A 22,541-nucleotide genomic window follows, 5' to 3' on the forward strand; every position below is an offset into this window, starting at 1 on the left:
GATATCATACATTACTATAAATTTGATAGTAATTATTCCAGAACAAATATAATACATTTCTAATAGTGTAAGCTAATTTAAATAGTATCAGAAATATGGAATGTTTGAAATTCACATATAATACTTATTATGAACCAGCCTCGGTTCAATGTCGATACCTATACGGATGTCACAACACTAGTTATTGGACCGAGAAGAAACAACAAACTTGAAATGTCTTTGCAAAGGCTGATTTAGGACCCTAGACCATTAAACAACTAGCTAAAAGGATGACCGATGGGAAGAAACAATTTATGCAAATTGCTGAGAGAAACGTCTAGTCTTGTCATTCCCTTTCTCCGAGTTCTGATTCTCATCCCTTTCTTCTACTGGTGTTCTTTAATTTCCATTTAGTTCTCAAATTCTTTTGTAGTTCCAAATCTGAGTTAGTACAAATAGATTTATCTATTATTCGAATTTGAATTGTGTTAGACTTGTTATTAGGTTTGTTACAATATATTTGTATTAAAAAATGTTTTAGTAATATATTAGATGAAGTTTTAAAGAATTGTATCAAAACTGTATTGAATATAACTAATCGATGACCTGATGATGTTGATTTATCAAAAAAGAGGTGAAACTCAGAAAAATTTATATTAAAATTGTATAAAATTTGTATAAAGAAGCGATGATAGTGGCTATGTTATTTGTGTTGAGAAGAAAATAGAGTCAAAGAGATATGTTATGTTAATTATGTAAATTGCCCTTTATTTAGCCCGGTCCACATTTTAAACCCGGAGTGTTGTCGGGTCCAGAAGAAATAATAATGCACAGTCCACTCCACAATTGTATAACACGTGTCAATATTTCATTGGATCTTGCCAAAATTGCTGACTTCTTATGGCTAGTTCAACCCAATCAATTCTCAACATCTCATATTTACAGTTTAGCCACTGCCTGAACCCTCAACCCCTCTTTCTCTTCTCCGTTCCACCCACCCACCCCCACCTTCTGTCTGTTCCGGCTAAACCTTCACAACGTGGATTCATTTTGTTATATATACGATTTTGAGTAAGTCTCTTGTTTCCGATTATCTGTTTGTTTTGGGGAATCCGCAAAAAGATTGAATTTTATTCAAAAATTTGCTTTCTTTTTGTGTTTTTTGCTGTTGGGTAATTGAGTCCCCGAGAAATTTTCATTTTTTTTTGTGGTGGGTATAGTAGCTGAACTGGGCAATGACTATAATTTTCTGGGTATTGTTCTTTTCCCTCTGGGAATTAATTTATTGGTTTCCCCTGTATTTGGGTATTTTGGAGTTTATGTTTCAGGCTGAAAGTTATGTGTTTGGTGCCACAGTATTAATTTGGAATTGGCTTTTGAATCAATGATTAACCAATAATTTAAGTTATTGAAAGTGTTGAATTTTTTGCCCTTTTGTTTTTTTTTAACTGTGATGCTTATAGAATTCCTAGGTTTAAGAAGCCTTTGGACATATAAGCAAATATTGGAGTGAAATGGACCTAGATGGAGTGAGATGAATATTGAGGATTCGTATGGAAAATCCGAACTAGTTTAGGATTGAGGCATAAATATTGTTTTTGTTATATAAAGAAGGGAGTATTTTTTAAGTTGGGGATATGCAGCTGCAAGAGTGTAGAATCTTCATAAAGGATAACTTAATCAGATAGAATTAAAACGGTATAGGACTAGCTAAGTTATAAGGATGACTATGGAGATATAGTCAAGAGGAGAACTTTTTTTCTGGAGTAGAAGTATCACAGCAAAATATGGAAAAAGTGATTGCTGGTGCACTAATGGAGTTAGTTCTTCACACGGTCATGGACTGCGGAAATATATTAGAAGTTTGTTGCCTAAGTTTCAAATACTTATTACTTCTCTGAAAGTTTTGGATGGCCAGAAATTAGGGTCTGGAGGATATTTGGTTGGGAGATCTTTAGATTGGCGACTATAGTTTATTGTAGAGCTTGACAGATTTTGGAGCATCTCATGTAGAACGAATTGCCAAGGCCTGAGAGTTTAGAGGACTTGATTCAACTTTTCATTATATTAAAAGGTAGCAACTGGCTGACCGGGGGGAAGACTTTTTGAGATGGCTCATGATAGAAAGGGCTTATAGGTTAAATCAAGGTTTGAAATATATTCATAAATGGGGAATATGGTTGTCCGTGGATTGTTTCAAAGGAAGTACTATCCAATGAGAATCCTGAGAAAAGAGGGATTTGTTTGTGCACCTGATGGTTCGTGTGTAACATGGAAACAAAAGTTTGTATCATTAATTTATACATTGCTAAATAACAACAAAAATTAGGACATGTTTTTTGAACATTTTTGGCATTTACTGGTTAACTCCCAAATCCATATTTCAAAAAGCAGAGAAAGGATAAAAAAGTTATGTGGGAAATTATACCTATGTGCATTACATGGACCATATGGGCCAAGAGCACGAGTGTTTTTTTGAGGCTAAAAGCAGGTCACTTCATCAACTAAAATATCACTGTATTTATTTTCTATTATTGGTACAAGTTGAATGATGAAAAGAATGCTACAATTCCCATAGAATCTATTTGCTCTTTACATCTATTTATAGATTAATCTACAGTAAGCACTTGTATTGCAGAATATGGCATCCCCTTATTCTCCCTCTTTTAGCTTAAGCTTGTTACATAACTTGTTAGTTGGCATGGGGAATTGTAAGCTTATGCCGCCCACATCATCTATTTCTGTTGTTCAAACTGTGAGGATAATCCATTCTCTTATTTGGACATCCTTCCCTGTCTGCTTTTTCTATAACCGTTTTATCTGTGAATTTTATGTTATTGGAAAATTACTGACTGTATTGATGCAACAGTGGACTTTGTGGTTGATGATCACATCAGTGCTGATGAGGAAGAGGGCTCAGTTGTGGAACTCAGAACAGTAGATGAAAATGTGATTGGAGGAAGTTCCAGTGAGGAGGCACTTCACCAGGTGCATGATGTCAAGGTGGATGAAGACCTTCCTGAAAGGGAGGACCTTATATTAGAAGAAGCACAATCTCTCGATAATTCAACTTCAGATGAACCTTTCGTTGGCCTGGAGTTTGAATCTGAAGCCGCAGCACATGCATTTTATAATGCATATGCAACAAGGGTGGGTTTTATCATCCGGGTTAGTAAGCTTTCGCGATCTAGGCGTGATGGCTCCGCCATTGGTCGAGCACTAGTTTGCAACAAGGAGGGTTTTAGAATGCCTGATAAGCGGGAAAAGATTGTGCGACAGAGAGCAGAAACAAGGGTTGGTTGCAGAGCAATGATATTAGTTAGAAAAATAAGCTCTGGGAAATGGGTTGTCACAAAATTTGTCAAGGAGCACTCTCATCCATTGTGCCCAGGCAAAGGTCGCAGGGACTTGATCTATGATCAATACCCGGTTAGTTTTCTGCCTTATCTTTATTAAGGTCTTGCAACATAAGGTATCCTACTTTCTTTTTGTACATATATGTCATTTAATTTTCTAGACTATATCATCCTATTATTGTCTTTTGCCTTTGATTAAACATCTTTTGTTTGAACTGTTTGATGGAACCTGAAATTTTAAAGGAGGCAACAACATGTATGTTATATGTACTAGTTTCCGGATACCGGCTTTGCATGTGTACCTCATTTAATGAGTATATGATTTTTAAAACTCACATAAATCTTATTAATCAATGTGTTTTAGTTATCAAATAAAATTTATTGAGAGAAATGGAAGTTTATGAAAATGATGAATATTAAACTCATTTAGCTAGCTCAATAAAGGAAGAAATCTTGCGCCACGAAGGTCCTCAAATGCCTTATTGCAAAATAGAGACACATATGGGAGCAAAAGTTTCTTCTAAACTGAAATCTTAGTTTATCTCAAAACCTTATTATTAGAGAACATGTTTAGGACTACCAAATGCCGAATATAAATATTACGAAAATTGTAGTTAATAATGCTATTGTCGAGTTACTTATTTTGCTATTAAAAGACAAAAAGCAAGGCATGTTGGCAAATGTTTTTCAGTCATTGCCGCTTAAGAAATTTTATTTCTATAACTTAAAAATTTAAAAGCCAAATGATGATATGAAACCGAGGGAACATAGCTGCTTCTCACTGAAATCACTTTAAATTTATAAGTGAATGATTTCATGGATATATCAAGTGGATGTCAACATTATATTCCACCTTCTCACTTTTTCCCTCACAAAGGCAACACCAGCTAAACATCATCCTTCTCAAACATTCTACTGTTAGTATGCTGTGGCAAAATGGTATAAAGGATAGTTCCATTTTGGTATGAGGAACTTATGGTTATGAGAACAAAATGTTGTAGTAACCAAAAAAGGAACAACGGAATTCATATCTTACCTCTATAAGTGCAACCTCTATTTTGCTGGGGGAAGAGGCGTGTGTGCAAATATTTGCCCATTTTGCTTTCTTTTATAGCACCATTATCCTGCTGTTCTCTCAGAGCTACCATTTAAGGTGGAGTGCTTATTGAATTTTAAGAGAAATTCGACAAGAGAAAAATCATTACGAAGGAAAAGGGAGAAATTTGGCAAGATATATCGTTCTATGTTGTTTGGACTCATTATTCCTTGATTGCAAATACTAATAAATGGTAGTCCATCTTTCCATTTTGGGAGTTCTGTAAAAGTGATGGCGTGTTACTTATACGAATTTATTCGGTTAGCACTCTGTTATGTGGATAAAAGATGATATAAAGTGTTTTCATTTGTGTCTTTGGACAGGTTATATATTCGTGAGTCACCTTACCCTTCAATTTCCGTCATCATTCATATTGATATTACATGAACCTTGAAATGTAATCCTTTTTGGCTTCTTTGGTGTGCGAGAAGAAGTGTTTATAGAAGTCATGACCGTTGTGCTTTTGGTTGTAATATGCACTTAAAATACTGATCAAGTCGAAGTATCAAATTCAAATTTGAAAACGTTAACTCTAAATACTACAAATAGTTGGAGATGGTAAATCTGTCATAGAAGTACATATTATTGTCATCGCGAGGACATTTAAACTAGAAACTAGATCATATAAACTGGAGTGGGGGAAATTAGTCGATTTAACAATTGCCACTTGTAGCAGTAGTTTTAAAATTACTGATTTTCTCTGTCAATGCATCTAAAACTGAGATCTTATGCCTAGTTCATCTTCAAAGAACTAACTTTACCCGATTTCAGCTAACACTTGTTTTGGTTTCTCAACTTCTTCCTGCAGAACGAGCATGACAAAATCCGGGAGCTATCTCAACAACTGGCAGCTGAGAAAAAGCGATCTGCTACATATAAGAGGCATTTGGAAATGATATTCGAGCACATTGAGGAGCACAATCAATCTCTGTCTAAGAAGATCCAAGATATTGTACACAATGTAAGGGAGTTGGAGTCCAGAGATGAACATCATCATAGATAGTTTTAGCTTAATATGCCTTTGTTGATATTAGTGTAGAACCTAAGTTCAGTAAAGATCATAATGATTACTGTCTTGACTTGCCTTTTTTTTTTTTCTCTCCCTGTTATTCTTTTCATTTTCTTTGGGAAGAGTATGAAAAATTTAAAACCAGACCATATTTTGTGTTCACCTTTTTTTTTTCCTTTTCCTTTTTGGGTAGAATTGTGGAAACTTAGGAAAAATTGACACAGAATGTCTACTTCTGGTGCTTCCATTGTAACATTCTTTTGGAAGGTTGGAGTCACCTTTTTTCATTTTTGTAAAATCTCAAGTCCATTTCATTAGGTCTTTCCATTTCTTTTAGATAATAGTTAACTGTATTTCAGTTTTCTTTCGGACGCTTCAAGGACTACTCTGAGACATATTCTAGAAGGTCTGCGTACTCTCTACCTCTAGGCTCCATTTGTTGAATTATGCCAAATATATCGCTGTTGGATTTTCTTTTGTGCCTTCCATCAGTTCTAACTTTCTTGACCATCTTGAAGTGCTTATGGCATAGTTACATTTGACAGTCCTATAACTGGTATCTGCTGACTCGATTATCCCGGATCAAGAATTTCTTCACGCAAAGTTTGAACACAAGATAATGGTGAAGGAATTTCATTCATCTCGCGAGTTTGATAATTTTGTTAAATTTTAACTATAAAATACATCAAAAAAATGGAACAGGCGACCATTGGTGGTTTCAATGCATTAGCTGTAATTGCTAATACATATGGACTATAGTATGTGTACAATAGCTAAAAGTAACAAAATATTACGGTTGTTTAACATAAGGGATGGAGGCATAGTAAACTCGATCATATACATATTAAAAATTACTAATTATTAAAAAATCGAACTGCAGTGCTAGTAATTTGCATGATTAAGAAAAACCTTAATCATTAACATAATTCCAAAATTAATTAGTCTCTAGCCAAACTTTTAAAATCAATTTTTTTTCAAAAGTCCTTTAAAAGAGAAATAAAATGCTTTTTAGTGAGAATCAATTTGTGTTTGACTAATCAATTTGAAAAGTACTTTTAATTAACAATTAGTATTTAATCGATTTTTTTTATTGCGGATATTTTCTCATTGTACTTTTGAGAAAAGAAAAACTTTATAAATTTTTAAAAAATAATTTTTGCATATTCGAAACACGCTTAAAACCTTTTTGTCCATTTTACCTTTTATTTTAGGGCCAAAGTTTTACCTAGAATATTTGTTCCTTCAGAAACAGAGTAAAATGTTTCCCCAAAAACACTCATTTTTGCTCAAGGGATGACTAGTAAGTCCTCTTTCTTTCATTTTTGTTTTTGGGTTTCGGTAAAGATCACTGCTTTTTGTTTACATGAATGCAATTATGTATAAAACTAGCTCAATAACAGCATAAAATTGTTTCTTTTGGAATTGCAATTTCTTCAGCAAGATTAAATCTTTCTGTTCCTTCAATTTCTCTATATATTTTCAGTTTTTCCATCATTCATTTAAGAAGTTTAGATGGGTATTGAGTTCTTGAGGATTATTTATTTTCCCATGGAAAACTTTTCTGGAACTTGTGATCTTTCTAATTGCTGAGTATGGGAGTTCTCTTGAAAGGGGAAAGTTAGGTATATGATGCGTGATATAGATATAATTTGGTCCATTTTATAATTAGAATTAGTTGTTTCAAATTTGCTTTCTTATGTGCATATTGCTGACACCCCTTTTCTATTCTGTCTAAATTTGTTGCTGGTTTTGAATTGATACGAAGTTTAAAAAAAAGTAGATTGACTTCTAACTCTGGGGGTAACAAACTAAAGATATGTAAAATCTGCCAAAATGCTCCTTAATCTTGTGGTCTTAAACATGTCACGTGGAATGTTATTAGAGTTGCCAAACAAGGAAAGAGACATACTTTTGGAACGGACTAAAATGGGAAATAAGACAAACTAATTGAAACGGGGGAGTACAATTTTTATGTTTGAAATCAATAGTGAAAAAGCAAGTATTTGCTTCATACCGTCACACATTATCCTGTTTTGATTGATGCTACCAGCTCTAAATACCTTTGAAAGTTGTTTTAGACCAATTTCCCACCTTTCATGAGGTTGTTAGGCTTGTTTGTGAAAGTTCAAAATTTGAAAATTGTTTCTTTTTGCGGTATTACACTGGGTATATTGTTGTTTCTTTTGGTCTTACTGTCAACTTTGCGAGAAAGTCTGCCAACTGAAAGTTCACTTATTTGTTTGTTTATCTCAGTGGATGTGCACAATTTAGAGGATAATGGTGCTACAAGAGTAGAATCGTCTGCAGAAGGACAAGTTAGTACATCTGAAGCTGATAGAACCCAAGAACCAAATGAAGGTATAACATTTGAATCTGAAGAAGCTGCCAGAGCATACTACGATGAGTATGCTGGAATGACAGGATTTATAACCCGTGTTCTGTCATCTCGCAAGTCAGAGCGTGATGGGTCAATTATATCACGTGGACTTGGTTGTAGAGGGATACCAGATAATCAAAGGCCAGTAAGTTTAGTCAATCAAAAGCGAGATAGACGACGTGATGGTTGTACAGCAATGATCCTAGTCAAAAGAGAGAAGCCTGGTACGTGGGTGGTCAGAAAATTTGTTAGGGACCACAATCATCCTTTAGTTATGCCACCTTCCAAGAGACGCCCAACTCCCGTAAGCTTTCTTAGTCTTACCTTTGTATCAACATGTAATTGAAATTTTTATCTCAATTTCCCTAACTTTAACCCCTCTCTTTTATCTTCTTTAGGCTTGTTTTTTGCTAATATTTCTTCGGCTACACAACTAGGTATCTACTTTGGATGTGTTTATTTGCATGCACGAGGCATTGAAGAATTTTTTTACTTGTCTGCACAGCCTCTTGGATGACTGCCTGATTTATTTGTAGTACTTTAGTCAACATACCTAGAGGTCCCAACTCTCTTGCTAATTGTTTCAAATAAGTAATCCCCGATAAAATCCAACTATTCAAGAATGCTTGATTTGGTATGCTCAATAGGTTGCCGATGGTTATCCACAGTAACATTACAGTATTAAACTTTCCATTTTTTCACATGGTACTATATTTGGCTTGGGGTGTCAAAATTGTACGTAGGATGTACCTCCTCTGGTACTACTCATCGTTGCTTAAGCAGTGGTCATTTTGCTTGGAATCCAGTTTAACGCAGAAAGAGATATATTGAATGCATTAATAAGTGGTCTCATTTAGACTCTGCAATATAACACGAGAAAGATTCATTTTAAAACTTCTAATAAGTACATGAGATTGTGGTGCTCTTGGTTGTTAGTGATGGTGGATAAAAGTGAGTATCTGTGACAGTAGAATCTAAATGTACAGGCTTCCTTATGTTTCCATCAATTTTTGTTTATCTCTAATTATTGTCCTGCAATTTTTTATGAACTTTTCGCCTTGCCCATCCTTTTCGGCTGGGAAAGAAAACAAAGTGCATAAGAACATATAATTATAGGAAAAGAAAAATTATAGTTAGGGTGAAGGAAAGCTGCTTTTAGATTATTAAGTGTGTTCGTAGTATTGTTTCTGCTAGTTTGCAGGGTTTAGTTTTAGAAAGGAAGTTGGTGGTTGTTTATGCATAGTATATGACTTTGTACATTATTACGCCGGCGTAGTTTGACAAGACATTAGTTGGATGGTTGGATGAGTACAAAACATAGATTGACTAATAGGAACTTATGTAAAGATTGTTCTAAACTTTAAGTAGTCAGGCCACTTGGAGCCAACTTTTGCAATAACCAATTGCTGATGATTTCCCATTTTATACTTGGAGCCAACTGATGTTTGATTATGGGACCGTCATAAATTGATACCTTTTGTGTAATTCTTGTAGGATGAGAAAGATAAAAGAATTCAGGAATTAACAACAGAACTTCGCACCAAGAAACGACTAACTGCAGCATACCGAGAACAGCTCCTTAGTCTCATGAAAGATGTGGAAAGCCATAATGAACATCTATCTACAAAAGTTCAAGCTGTTCAGAGTATTCTTAAAGAACTTGAAGCTAAAAGACAGGAGCTTTCCGATCATATTGTACACCATAAGTAGGGTAAGCATTTTTTGTTTTTAATTGATATTTCTCTTTAAAGTTTTTAGCATATGTGCTGATTTTCAATGCAACTCCATCTTTGTGAGTTTTGCAAAGCCTGCCTATTTCAAAGACGTAATGTCTGGGTTGGATGAATCTTGAAATTGCCCATTTTGCCAGAACCTACTGGTGATGCCATTGGATTTCAATTGCCCTAGACATTTGCTCCCTACTAGGATAAACCGTATCATTTCCAGGGGTGTGTATAATGGTGCTCTATATGAAAGTATAGAAACATTAATTAGTTTCTGATGCATCGTGAGGAATAAGTGGAATGGCTGATTATCAACATGAAACACAATGCTATTCTTTATTTGTTTGTTTGTTTTGGTTGAATATTTTGTTTTCAACTTCATCCTCGAAATATTTGTTGCCGTTAGCAGAGTTGCAAATAATGCTTTCGGTATCTTACATGTGTAAAGACCTAGACATGTTTACCTTTTTTCAAAAACTTTCACAACTACCGAATCTTGATTTGACTTGCTCATCGTCTTGCAAATGCAGAAACTCTAGAGTTTATACCCCAGTCGAAAGTGATTATGATGGACTGATTAGAGCCAAAGATGTCTAACTGAAGGTCATGAGTTGAAAGCTGATACAAGCTTGTGCTTTTGGCTGCGCAGCGGCTACATTAAGTTTCATGAAGCGGATGGGTGCAGCCACCAATCAATATAAGAGAGAGGAAGATCTTGTCGGAGAGATTTGCACAACTTTTTCGCGTAAATATGATGTGGGGCTCTAGATTGAACCCCTGGTACATGATATCTGTATTTAGGAGCCTGTTCAGAAGTTGTACTAACCATATGCATTTGCTAGGATGGTTGATTCTTGTTTCTTGGTTTTCTTAAAGTGAGCATTTGGAATGGAATTGAGGTTTCCATATTTTAGTTCCTCAACTATTATTTAATGAGAAAAGTGGGCTTCGACCCACTTTGAATGTTGGGCTACTCGTTGAAGATAAAAGTACATCGAACCTATATGAAGTTTTACCATGAGCGGCTTGTATCCATTGAACAAATATAGGTTCAGTCAAGATTTGCTTCTTCCGATAGGGACGGAGACCTCAATCAAACACTTTTCATCGAAAAATTATAATTTATACCACGATATATATTAAAAATGACACTTCATGTGGTTAAATGATATTGTCGTGGACACCCTTGCAACAACTAAGTGAGGCAGCCCAATGTTACCTTTTTCAAACATTTGTAAACGAGCTCCTAAATTAGCATTTTGTGGTAGTAATGATTAATAAATTTGTAATTTATAAAATAATTCAAAATTAGTGGTGCTTATTAAAATATAAAATATCTTTAATTAGAAACCTACAACTAATTAGATTTCAAAATTTGTCTTGTGATTTTAAAATTTTTGAGATATTTATTCATAATAAAAATCAATTATTAATACTACCTAGTTTGATTTTAAAAGTTCCGCTCACCCATTCATCAGTTTTTTTTAATTTATATAAAATTTATGACAACGTCAATAATTTTCGAGCCTTAATTATTCAAAACTCAAAGAGTGTAAGTAAATTCATCCAAAAATAAAAATAAAAATGAGGAAGTGAAGTTTGATATTTGAAACCGGAAAAGGGTCATATTTGCCCTTGTACTCTTAGAAAAGGGTCGTATTTATCCTTCGTCATACTTTTTTGATATATTTGTCCTTACCATCAAACTTTAGGCACATATTTATCCTTGAACAGCTAAGTATTGTATCACCATTTTTATTAATCTACACGGCGCTGACATGACACCTACATTGCTCGATGTGTATATTATTTATTGTAATTAAAATTTTATTTTCTATTTAGTGAACTATCTGACCCATTTAGTAAATTCGACCCATCTAAAATAAAGACTCATAACCCGACTCAATTACCCATTAGCCCTAAATGGGTCAGATAGTTAACTAAATAGAAAATAAAATTTTAATTATAATAAATAATATAATGGAGCCACGTAGGTGTCATGTAGGCGCCACGTAAATTAATAAAAATGGTGATACAATACTTAGCTGTTCAAGGGTAAATATGTACCAAAAGTTGGGATGATAAGGGCAAATATATCAAAAAAGTATAACGAAAAATAAATATAACCATTTTCTAAAAGTACAAGGGCAAATATGACTCTTTTCCGATTTGAAACAGTAAAAAGTGTCTAGGTACATAGAGTAGAGATTTATATTATAAATTAATACCTTTGTTATAGTTCCTTTCTTCATGGAGAGGTAAAACATTATTATAAAATTCTTAGACATGTTTTCTTGTTACTTTCCCTATTAAATTTATACTCCTCTGTTCTTAATTACTTGTCCATTTTTTCTTTTATAGTTATTTCTAATGACTGTTCATTTTAACAAATTAAGAAAGGATAATTTTTTTTTACCTATTATACCCTCAATTAAATGATTAATACTTTGAAATATGTAAAAAATTCCATCCACTTCATAATTAATAAGAGTAAAATGGTAAACTCGTTATGTCATTAATTATTTTCTTAACAAGTGTGCCAATTTAAAATGGACAAATACTCTCTCCGTCCGATATTATTTGTCATAGTTTCTATTTTTAGAGTCAAACTATAAAAACTTTGACTAACATTTTAAGATGTATTTTTTCATCATATTTATATGCAAAAAAATTGTTTATAGTACTTTTCATATAGTTTTAGAATATCTAATTTTTTTGTTTAAAATATCGAATTAATGTTATCTAATTTACCTACTTTTCCCCCTTTCTCTTTCTTGTCTAGCGCAGAAAAAAAAGATGGTTTCGCTGATGGCGCAATCAGACCACAAGTTGCTTAGGTCTCGAAAATTAGTCAAATTGACTTTCGATAAGCGCAACATGATAAACAATCCCGAACGGAGGGAGTAATTATCAACAGGTAAAAACAAAAACATATTCAATGTAATTTCTGATTGATACAGTATATACAAACTTTATCTTACCTAGTCAAGATAAAAGGATTGTTTCTACATACAATTATGTTGCAAATATGTATCAAGGGTTACAATATTCAAAATATAAGTTTTAAGTTCTACATAAACTTTATATATTTAATATGCTTAAGGACACGAATTTAGGAGTGTGACCATAAACCAAAAAAGGTTATTCCATTATATGGAAAATGATATATGATGTAAAGTTTGTGTAACATAAAATTAAATATCCAAACTTTAAGTTAAGTGAGTAAATAAATATATCCTAATTAATTGGGAGAAGACATACTATAACTAGAACATGGCCAAAACAATTTTTTTTTTGGCAGCTGCTTTAAATTTTGAAATAAGGAAACTTGCCCATGTTCATCAATTGTTCGAATTCAATGAACTTTTTTAGAATTCAACTTCACTCCAAATATATGTAACCCCTACATTTAGCATGCCACCAAATTAAAACTGTAATTACGTACACGACTATGATATTTAGTGACATAATTAAGATACGAACAAATTGATTCGGACATAATTTTTATTATTATGGTGTAAAGATTACTTTGGAGTCAAAACTCAAAATATTAGAAGCTACACTCAATATGAGTTAAGTTCCAAGAAAATGGGGAAAATGCATAAGTACCCCCTCAACCTATGTCTGAAATCCCAGAGACACACTTATACTATACTAAAGTCCTATTACCCATGAACTTATTTTATTAATAATTTTTTACCCCTTTTCGACCTACGTGGCACTATCTTGTGGGCCCAACGATGGAAGGGGTAAAAAATCATTTATAAAATAAGTTCAGGGGGGTAATAGGACTTTAGTATAGTATAAGTGTGTCTCTGAGATTTCAGGCATAGATTGAGGGGATACTTGGGCATTATCCCCATGCATTTTGCTTTAGTTTCTTTTCAAATCCTTGATTACTAAGATGTTCTAATTTTTATTTTTATTTTGATATTCAAAAAGGTCCTAAAAGTCAAATATTTTGTAATCAAATAAATACTTTTCTTGGTTCATACAATAGCCAAGAAACAAAGGCTTTTCCTTTACTTTTGTGCCCATAGAATTTTAAATGTTCAAAAATAAAATAAAATGTTAACTTCACTCCTCAATCATATACGTAAACGAGTAATATTCTTTTTGCCACTTTATAAACATTTCAAGCAAATTAAACCTCAAGTCAACGCTAATTGAAGTGGTGATTTCTAATTAAAGACTACATTAATGCCTAAATAACTATGTTTTTACTTGAAATTAACATACTCTAATTAATATATTTAATATTTTCTTCACAATAACTCCACCATTTAACAAGCAAATATATGCAATTATTGATTAATTTAATTTCTTTCATAATTAAGTCAATCTATTTAATTTTTTGCTTCTTCTTCACATTTCTCCCTTTCTTTCTAAAGTCAACTCTTCCATTTTCCCACTCTATTAAAAAATATAAAACCCCTCTCTATATATATGTCTCCCATTTACATCATTTCACAAAACCAAAAAAAAAAAAACACTTCTCCTCCCCTCCTCCTAGTCAATAACGAAAACCAAGATCGATTTTCATCATCATACCATTTAATATTATCGATATTATCATTAATATTATCAATCAGTATCACATTCGAAAATGATGAAGTTGATCAAAGTCATAGTTATTATAGCCATTACAATGGCTCTCACCATCTCTCTACTCACCATGCAACACAAATCAAACAACCCTGGATTTCATGAGGATGTAAAAGTTTCAGACGTGGAAGTGACGAAGAGGGTGAAAACAAGTCGATTTCTAGCTCAACAAGAAATCAAGAACCCTAGGGCCGCGGATCATTGCCATAAAGACAATGAAATATGCCACGTGTCGGAAGGTGGTCGAAATTCGACATGTTGTAACAACAAATGCATGGATTTAGGTTACGATGATCACAATTGTGGTGCTTGCAAGAAAAAATGTCCATTCACAGAGACTTGTTGTAGAGGCCAATGTGTGAATTTGTCTTATGACAAAAGGCATTGTGGATATTGCAATAATAGGTGCATGACAGGTGGATATTGTTTCTATGGCATATGTGATTATGCCTAAATATGGATCGATGAAGACCTCAACTCATTCTTTACTTTTGATGTTTGATTTTCATAAAAATACTATTTTTAGTGGAAGAAAAGCTCAATTTATACATATAAAATATTTATTTTTACCAATAAAAGTAATTAACCACATTTATATTTTGTGGTTTAATTAGTTACTCCTAAGAAACATGGGATTTATACGTACATATGTATGGTGTAACAATTTCATACAGAGTGTATATTGATAAGTATTTTTGTAAACAATTTATTGTAATAGCTAGGGATATATGCTCATAAACTTTGATGCGATTGGTTCAACTTTATTAAACCTTTAATTTCTACTTTTGCCATTAATTGCTTTCTTCAGTCGCATTTCGAGCGAATAATATATCAAAATACTTTGTTAACTACTTTTCCTCCTTTTCCTTCTTCTTAATTTAGCCCACTAACAAAAAAAAATAGTTTAATAAATATACAGTGTATATTTCATGTTTAGTTAAGCAATATTCAGCCTTTTGAGTGTATTATAATGTTGAGTTAGTGTATAACTCATTTATATATAAGTTATATTCAACTTTTTGAGTGTACAACAATATATAATCATTGTATACTTTCTATAACTTTTTTGACTATTTTTAATGTACATAAAACATGGCCATGTTTGTTTCTTTTATTGTATGTATATTTAAGATCATCCCAAAGTTGAGGTGCTAATTAGTGTATTTTCATTTTATTTGTAAAACACCACTTGCAATGATATTTGAGTACTTAAGGAGATGATTTGATCCTGAAGTAGAAAAGTTACGCTAACCAAATAATCAATAACAAAATTATAATGCATTAATTACTTTGTACATATTCTAGGCACACTTTAAGATGCTGTAAATGTCTAGCACATGGTTCTACAACTAAGAACTCAAAAAATTAGGTTCTAAAAACTAAGGATATACTTAGCGCTTGAATTTAAAATTTCATCGGAGTTTCACATATAAATATTTATAATTTTATCATATTATGTTAGAGTTTAGTTTTGAGTTTCATTTGTCAAAAAAAACAAAATGCAATACATTGTGCTAGAGACTTTTTCCTGTGCTCGATAATGATTAATTTTATTCAATTTTTAAATTACGTTTTAAATTATCAAACTTTAAATTAAATTAGTAATGTAAATAAATAAACTTCCAAGTTTTTAAGTTGTGATATTATAGAAGCTTAATTGTTTTAGGTTTTGGAATTTTGAATTAAACCAACACAAAGAAAAACTTATGATCACTTGAATTGGGAATATTTGTGGAGCACACTCAGGGGGATGGGATTTGGCAATACCTAAATAAAATGGATGAGGTTTTGTATGACCACAGTGAAGTTCTCTGTATTGATCAAAGGCTCACTATCTGACTTCTTTTCCTCTAGGAGAGGATTGAGACAAGGAGATCCCCTTTCTTCTTTTCTGTTCATCCTAGCTACAAGAGGTTTAAGTGATATGCTGAAGATTCCTCAGGTTAATAACAAAATTAGGGGCTTCACTTGGAGTGTCTATCTCTCACCTTCAATATGCTGATGACAATATTAGTATTTTGTGAGGCGGAAAGTGAACAATTGAAACACTTAAGGGTTATTTTCATTTTGTTTGAAGCAATATCTGTACTCCATATCAATTGTGGAAAGAACATTATTTATCATGTGAATGAAGTACCAGAGATCAGCCTCCTGACAGACAGTTTAGGTGGTAAGATAGGGGGAACTCCCCACCACCTATCTTGGCATGCCTTTGGGAGCTAAGCAGGGGCGGACCAATAAGTCAGATGTGGGTGCTCGAGCACCCATTGTTTTTCGAAATTTTTTGTATATATATATATAGAAAATATGATACATATGTTATTATAATTTAAATGAGCAGCCATAAAACAAAAACAGCTGTAGGTAAGCTGGTTTAAACCTCTGCAATAAGAGGCGTGAGGGTTCAAAACCCGCCATATATCTTTTTTTAAATTTTTTCCAGCGAATTTTATGTTAAAGGAAGTGGACACCCACAACCTTTAAATCTTGGATCCGCCAATGGAGCTAAGAGTAAAATCTTTGAGCATGTGAAACTCTATGGTAGAAAAATATGAAAGGAAGTTGTGAGTTTACTAAACATCTCAATTGAAATCAAGGAGTTGTGACCTTCGAAGATGATCGAAAATAGGAAGATACCACATAAAATAGCTTACTTCACATGGCTTGTTGCAAGACAATCTGTTTTGACTCAGGATAACTTAATGAAAAGAGGAAAGACAAAAGCACTTATGCTCAGATGCTTTTTTTTTTGTGAAGCTGAGGCAGAGATAATAGATCATCTTTTTTTTTTTTGCATTGTAAAGTGACGGAGAAACTATGAAAGTATATCATTAACCTGAGAGGTATCACATGGATCATGCCAAAAAATATGCAGAAGTCCTAACATATTGGAATAGAGACGGAAACCAGTCAAGACACAAGGAGAAAGAGAAGATTGTCCCTGCCTGGATAATATGGAGTGAGAGAAATTAGAGATGTTTTGAGAACAAGAGCATCCCTTTCGAAAGCACTAAAATGAATTTTTCAGTGACCTTTTACTTTTGGTGTATCCATATCTATTCCAAGAATTCGGGGGGACATCACCATATTCTCAGATAGTTTATGAGGGAAATAGGTATTCAGATTCTTTTTTATAAACCCTCTATACTTTCGATGTAATTACTACAGGAGTTCACTATTGGTGTACTTCTCTGTTTATAATACCTAACTTTCTAAAAAAAAAAAAAAACGCACAAGTACTCCCCCAATCTATACCCGAAATTTTAGAGACACATTTATACTATATAAGGTCCTATTACCCCTGAACTTATTTTATAAATAATTTTTTATCCCTTTTCGGTCTAGGTGACGATATCTTGTGAGCGCATCTCGTGTTGTCATTTTTTCAAGCAAGTGTCACGTAGGCCGAAAAGAGGTAGAAAATTATTTACGAAATAAGTTTAAGGTAGTAATAGGACCTTAATATAGTATAAATGTGTCTCTGAGATTTCGAACATAGATTTAGAGTAGTTATACATTTTCTCAAAAAAAATAAAACCATCTAAAATTTGTTATCTTTCAATAAGATTTTTTATAACAAGAGCCAAGGTAATGTATTGAATTACATGGATAGTATTTTGTTAACTTGAGACAATCCTTACTAATATAAATAAGAATTACCGGCAGAAAAGTTAAATATTTAAATTTTTCATACAAGTACTAAAATCATAAACTATAATCATACTTAAAAAGTTTATCTCAATTTTTTACGCTTGATATTTGACATCCAACAATATTTAATTTTGTCTATTGTACATATTTTTACTAGTTATATATGATTATAATATTATTTGGATTCTTTAACTTATGGGTCATAATACATAAGTTTCAATCGTCTTAATAGAAAAGAATTTGCGACGTAAGAAAAAATGTTTCAAATCAGGGAATGAAAAATTTATTTACGTATAGACTCTTGTTGTGCAATTGTTGAAAACGTATTAACGTTACCATTGACATTTAACATCTCTAATTTCTATGAGAAAAAAACAAACAATCTTTCTAATAATTTTATGGTAGATGATTAATTGGATCAACAACAAAATATACATATACTGATATAATTTAAAGCACAAGGCAAACTAGAACACATATTGAAAGGGATGGATTGATAAAATTTTATGATAACGAAACGAAGTATAAAATTAGAATATTATATTAAATTAATATTTTGATAATTTGATAAGATAATGTGTTTGCAACCTAAAGTTTCACGATAAACTACTATTTATTTGAGTTTTGATTATTTCCTTATCTAATATTTATATCATCTAAAATTTCATGATTAAAAATTACAAAATAATGTATTTTTCTAATAACAAAAAAACTTTTTCATAAAATTTTATTTATAAAAACTTAAGATTTTTTTCATGAAATTCTATTAGATGCAATATATTCATTGTGTTAAAATTTTATGTACTAGTTATCTAGTATTTCTCAGTTTTTATTATTCTTTTTATTTTGTTACTAAAATTACCTATAAAAGGTGACTAGTATTGTTAGAATTAAAAAAGACAAGGAGCAATTTCTCGAGATGAAATCTACTTAGAAGAGAAGTGTCTATGTTATAAGATAATTTTGAGATGAAATCTACTTAGAAGAGAAGTGTCTATGTTATATCTTGGCATTAAATGCAAATGAATAATAGTATATATAAAAGATAATTTTGAAAAACTTTGGATCGTAGATTAAAAAATAAAATATGAAATTTTCTCCTCCATTGTGAAATTTTAACCCATTTTTGATTTGTTGAATTTTATCATTTAAAAGAGTAATTTTTTTTATATATTCTTAACTTATGACTTTTAACTTATAAATTACTTTTAAAAAAGTCAATCAAAATATTTTTAATATCTTAAAAGTTTGAATACGTAGAACATGTCATGACAATTATGAGACCATAAAATCATATCACCATTCACCAAAGTAAAATAGAGTTTAAAGTCAATTGTTTCTAAATAATTCTTAGCCGATCATCTTGTTATACTCTTTAAATTTATTTGTTCACAAAAAATAAATAATTAATTTATAGAGTAAATAATTAATTACATTTAAAAGAAAAATCAATCTATAAAAATCGATTTACATTTAAATTTCTCTTATAAAATCAACCTCCAAAAATTAATTTTCTAAAATATGTGTCTGTTATGCTTTAACCATCTCATCAACACCATGGACCCTAGTGAAAATGATCCCATAATAAGATAAAGAGCTCATGCACAATATTTATATTCTTCGACTAAATATTTCTTGAAAAATAAAATGATTAATTTTTTTTTATATCCATTATCTTGAGAATGAAAAACTCTAATACAATGAAATTCTCTTTTTTATGAGTTTAAATTCGAAAGTCAGTAGATTTCAGTCACTAAATTAATATAAATTTATCTTCTAATTGTCAAAATATTCATGAAAGTATTAAAATTTTGAAAATATGTCAATATTATAATAATAATTTATGCTTCACTAAAATTTTAAAGAGAATTATTATTTTTCACTCTTTTTTTAACGTTTGAAAAATTAACTCCTAGTGTATTACTATTCAATTTTTTATATTTTTTTTAAAAGCATGATCAAATATTTTTATTCTCTAATTAAAATGAATGCATAATGGAAAAAACTGGCGTTTAATTTGTAGCCACCAAATATTGTAAAATGATATTTTAGTCGTCGTAAAGTTCGTTCGGACCCTTCCGCGGCGCCGCTCGTCAATTGCAACCACTCCGATACTCCGTCGTGGTTGGTCGCCGCCGGCTGGGAAAATTCTTCCTCTCTTTTCAAGTCAAGGTCAGTAACAACTGTTGACCTGCTCTTTCTCTTTACTGGTCAATGTTTATATTTAGAGACGAGAGACTCATCAGTATTATTTTTTTAAGCTTTACTACTGTAAGATCCGAAGCTATATATGTAAATTGTATTGTTGAAATCTAATTGTTCCACGGAATTTGCAATTGCTGAAACGTAGGTTGGCTTTGAGTGAGTTGCTGAATAATTAGAGAGCATCCGGATTTTATTTGACAGCTGATGTTTTGATTGAATAAATTTCTGTTCTTAGTTGTCCATATAACGTAAGATCCAAATATGTATATACATTGTGTTTCTTAAATGCTAGCCATGGTCAGGAATTATGTACAATTTGTTACTTGCTCAATCTATTTTTACTTGTCCAACAATGACTTGGAAATTATTCAATAAAACAAAGTCAATAATTTGGATAATAAGTATAGATAATAATAAGGGTAAAATCCTTTGGGATGGCCCAGTGGTTTGAGCTTGGGACTTCCATATTGGATATCTCAAGTTTGTAACCCCTTGCCAATAAAAATAAGAGGTTTACCTTTTGGATTGAGCTCATTACCCGGGGCTTGTCTAATGCGGGTTACCTCTCGTGTGTAGTTTGCGAGCTGTTGTGCGCACCCAAAGGTAGCGGCTACAGTTTCCCTTGTCATAAGAAGGGAAAAAAAAGTAATAAGGTAAAATGGTAAATTATCTTTTAATTTTCTTAACTGGACTAGTAAAATCGGACATCTTTTTTCAGTGTAGTGGACAATAAAAATGGATGGAGAGAATAATTTATAAGTATAACAGCTATTCGTAACCTGTAACTCTTTGTACGGTATACTGACTATACTCAATTTGGTCAATGTATACTATTGTCTCAGCATCGCACTAACTTATCTGCCTCGTCAGAATGATGGATTACAGAAACAAGCTAGTCTTGGCTCCAATGGTCCGAGTGGTAAGTACCTTCAAGTGAATTTAAATTAGAGCAGTCCTGTTTTGGTACTTCATGTTCCCATTTCTAGATGTTTGTGGCTCTTTTTATATTCACCAGGAAGCATAGTTAAAACTGCTCTTAATGTGTTTTTTGCTTTACTAAATGATGATTTTAAATGCCTATGTGTATTCTTCATTGCTTTTGGCCAGGGTACATTGCCGTTTAGGCTGCTTGCTGCCCAATATGGAGCTGACATAACCTATGGAGAGGAGATTATTGATCATAAGATCATCAAATGTGAGCGGCGAGTTAATGGTAATTTCTTGTTCATCCTTTTGCATCCTTCGTCTGGATTATCCTTGAACATTTTCATGTAATATGTAAACTAAATACATACTACCTCTATTGAAAGAATGAAACCAACAGTTCCTAAAAATGCCAAGGCACCAATGACGTGACCACTATTGTTCTTATTCAAGACCCTTTCTTTGATGAATATAACCTTGATTTCAATGTAATGTATATGTCAATTTGAGTACTTCTATATTTCTAATGGATTATCAGATCTAATGCTTTTATGTTAATGAAAGAAGGATGTGAACTCTTAATTTCATCATGTTATGGCTCTCTAGTCTCTATCAAGAAAAGCCTTTTAGTTGAAGAAATTTGATGACGAGAAGTTTTACCTGGATCTGTGGCTTAAATGAAATATTTGAGAGATGATTGAGCATTTACTGATGATAGTTAATATCAGAACTTTAAAACCTTGAACTGAATATTTTAGTGTGAGTGTTGATTGCCCCTCGAATACCAAACAAGGATTTGTAAATTATTATATAGGTCGTGTACAGTGGTGGAACCACCTTGTTCTCACGGGGTTCATCTGAACCCCCTTCGCCGGAAAATTAATACTATTTATATATGGTTAAAATAATTTTTTAGGTATATATAGTAAATGTCGAACCCCCTTGACTACTTCGTTTGTCTATTTCTTCAGATTTTGAACCCCCTTATTGAAAATCTTCGTGTATATTGACATAGTATAGATGACATCTGATACCTGATTCAGTAGCTTTCCAAGCGGAGAAGATTTATTCAAAGTCATTACTCTGTTAAGGCTTTATGACTTGCTGTATATGTTGTTGATTTAGCAGTTAGCACTATGCTTTATGCCTTGCAATTTTACTTCATATTTTTATTTTTAGGTATTATGAGCATGGATGAATAGGATTCACAGTCACTTATGAAAAAGAAACGAAAAGATAAATATCATAGTGAAGCCTGCCTTTAGATGCAGGTTACCTAGTACATTTGAGATGGCAAAAGAAAAAAGTTGCTAAACTCGATGCTTCTAAAATATTTCTCATGAGTTTTACCCCTTATTCCTTAGATGTCTTAGGGACTACTGACATAGTGGAGAAGGGAACTGATAATGTTGTTTTCAGAACGTGCCCCGAGGAGAGAAATCGAGTTGTATTTCAGATGGGCACTTCTGATGCCATGAGGGCTCTCAAAGCTGCTGAAATAGTGTATGTTCCATTCAGTTCTTTCTTTTTTCCTCCCTTATCATAACTGATCTTCGTACTTTAAATCCATCTGCTCCCCCCCCCCCCCACACACAATCTGTTTTTCACATGGTCA

General features: G+C 32.4%; 4 protein-coding genes across 8 annotated transcripts in view; all 4 read left to right on the forward strand.

Annotated features, from left to right (window-relative positions):
* The first annotated feature begins 892 nt into the window (after nt 1-892).
* LOC107021664 (protein FAR1-RELATED SEQUENCE 5) lies at nt 893-5,757 on the forward strand. Its single transcript, XM_015222364.2, has 3 exons — nt 893-1,050; nt 2,849-3,408; nt 5,240-5,757. Coding segments are annotated over exons 1-3 (756 nt in total). The 5' UTR covers nt 893-1,049; the 3' UTR covers nt 5,435-5,757.
* Nucleotides 5,758-6,617: 860 nt separating this feature from the next.
* Nucleotides 6,618-10,523, forward strand: LOC107021677 (protein FAR-RED IMPAIRED RESPONSE 1-like). 2 transcript variants are annotated; one of them, XM_027917508.1, is made up of 4 exons: nt 6,618-6,740; nt 7,694-8,121; nt 9,312-9,528; nt 10,066-10,523. In XM_027917508.1, exons 1-3 carry the CDS (start codon nt 6,734-6,736, stop codon nt 9,525-9,527), a joined length of 651 nt encoding a protein of 216 aa, XP_027773309.1. In that variant the 5' UTR covers nt 6,618-6,733; the 3' UTR covers nt 9,528; nt 10,066-10,523. The 2 variants fall into 2 exon arrangements, with proteins under 2 accessions (XP_027773309.1, XP_015077863.1); XM_015222377.2 differs by having other exon boundaries at nt 10,072-10,523.
* A 3,501-nt stretch (nt 10,524-14,024) lies between these two features.
* LOC107022860 (stigma-specific STIG1-like protein 1) lies at nt 14,025-14,851 on the forward strand. The gene has a single exon (XM_015223438.2). It carries the CDS (start codon nt 14,148-14,150, stop codon nt 14,598-14,600), a length of 453 nt encoding a protein of 150 aa, XP_015078924.1. The 5' UTR covers nt 14,025-14,147; the 3' UTR covers nt 14,601-14,851.
* A 4,952-nt stretch (nt 14,852-19,803) lies between these two features.
* Nucleotides 19,804-22,541, forward strand: part of LOC107020981 (tRNA-dihydrouridine(20) synthase [NAD(P)+]-like) — an 8,753-nt gene continuing 6,015 nt past the window's right edge. The window contains exons 1-5 of one of the 4 annotated variants that reach the window (XM_015221544.2): nt 19,804-19,969; nt 20,579-20,655; nt 20,873-20,921; nt 21,110-21,215; nt 22,291-22,429. In XM_015221544.2, the coding sequence (XP_015077030.1) occupies nt 20,874-20,921; nt 21,110-21,215; nt 22,291-22,429 (293 nt within the window). In that variant the 5' untranslated portion in view covers nt 19,804-19,969; nt 20,579-20,655; nt 20,873. Of the gene's footprint in view, nt 19,970-20,578; nt 20,656-20,844; nt 20,922-21,109; nt 21,216-22,290; nt 22,430-22,541 lie in introns of all 4 variants that reach the window. The other 3 variants (XM_015221542.2, XM_015221543.2, XM_015221541.2) reach the window with 3 other exon arrangements.

This window comes from Solanum pennellii, chromosome 6 (genome assembly GCF_001406875.1).
Source record: "Solanum pennellii chromosome 6, SPENNV200".
Lineage (NCBI taxonomy): Eukaryota > Viridiplantae > Streptophyta > Magnoliopsida > Solanales > Solanaceae > Solanum > Solanum pennellii.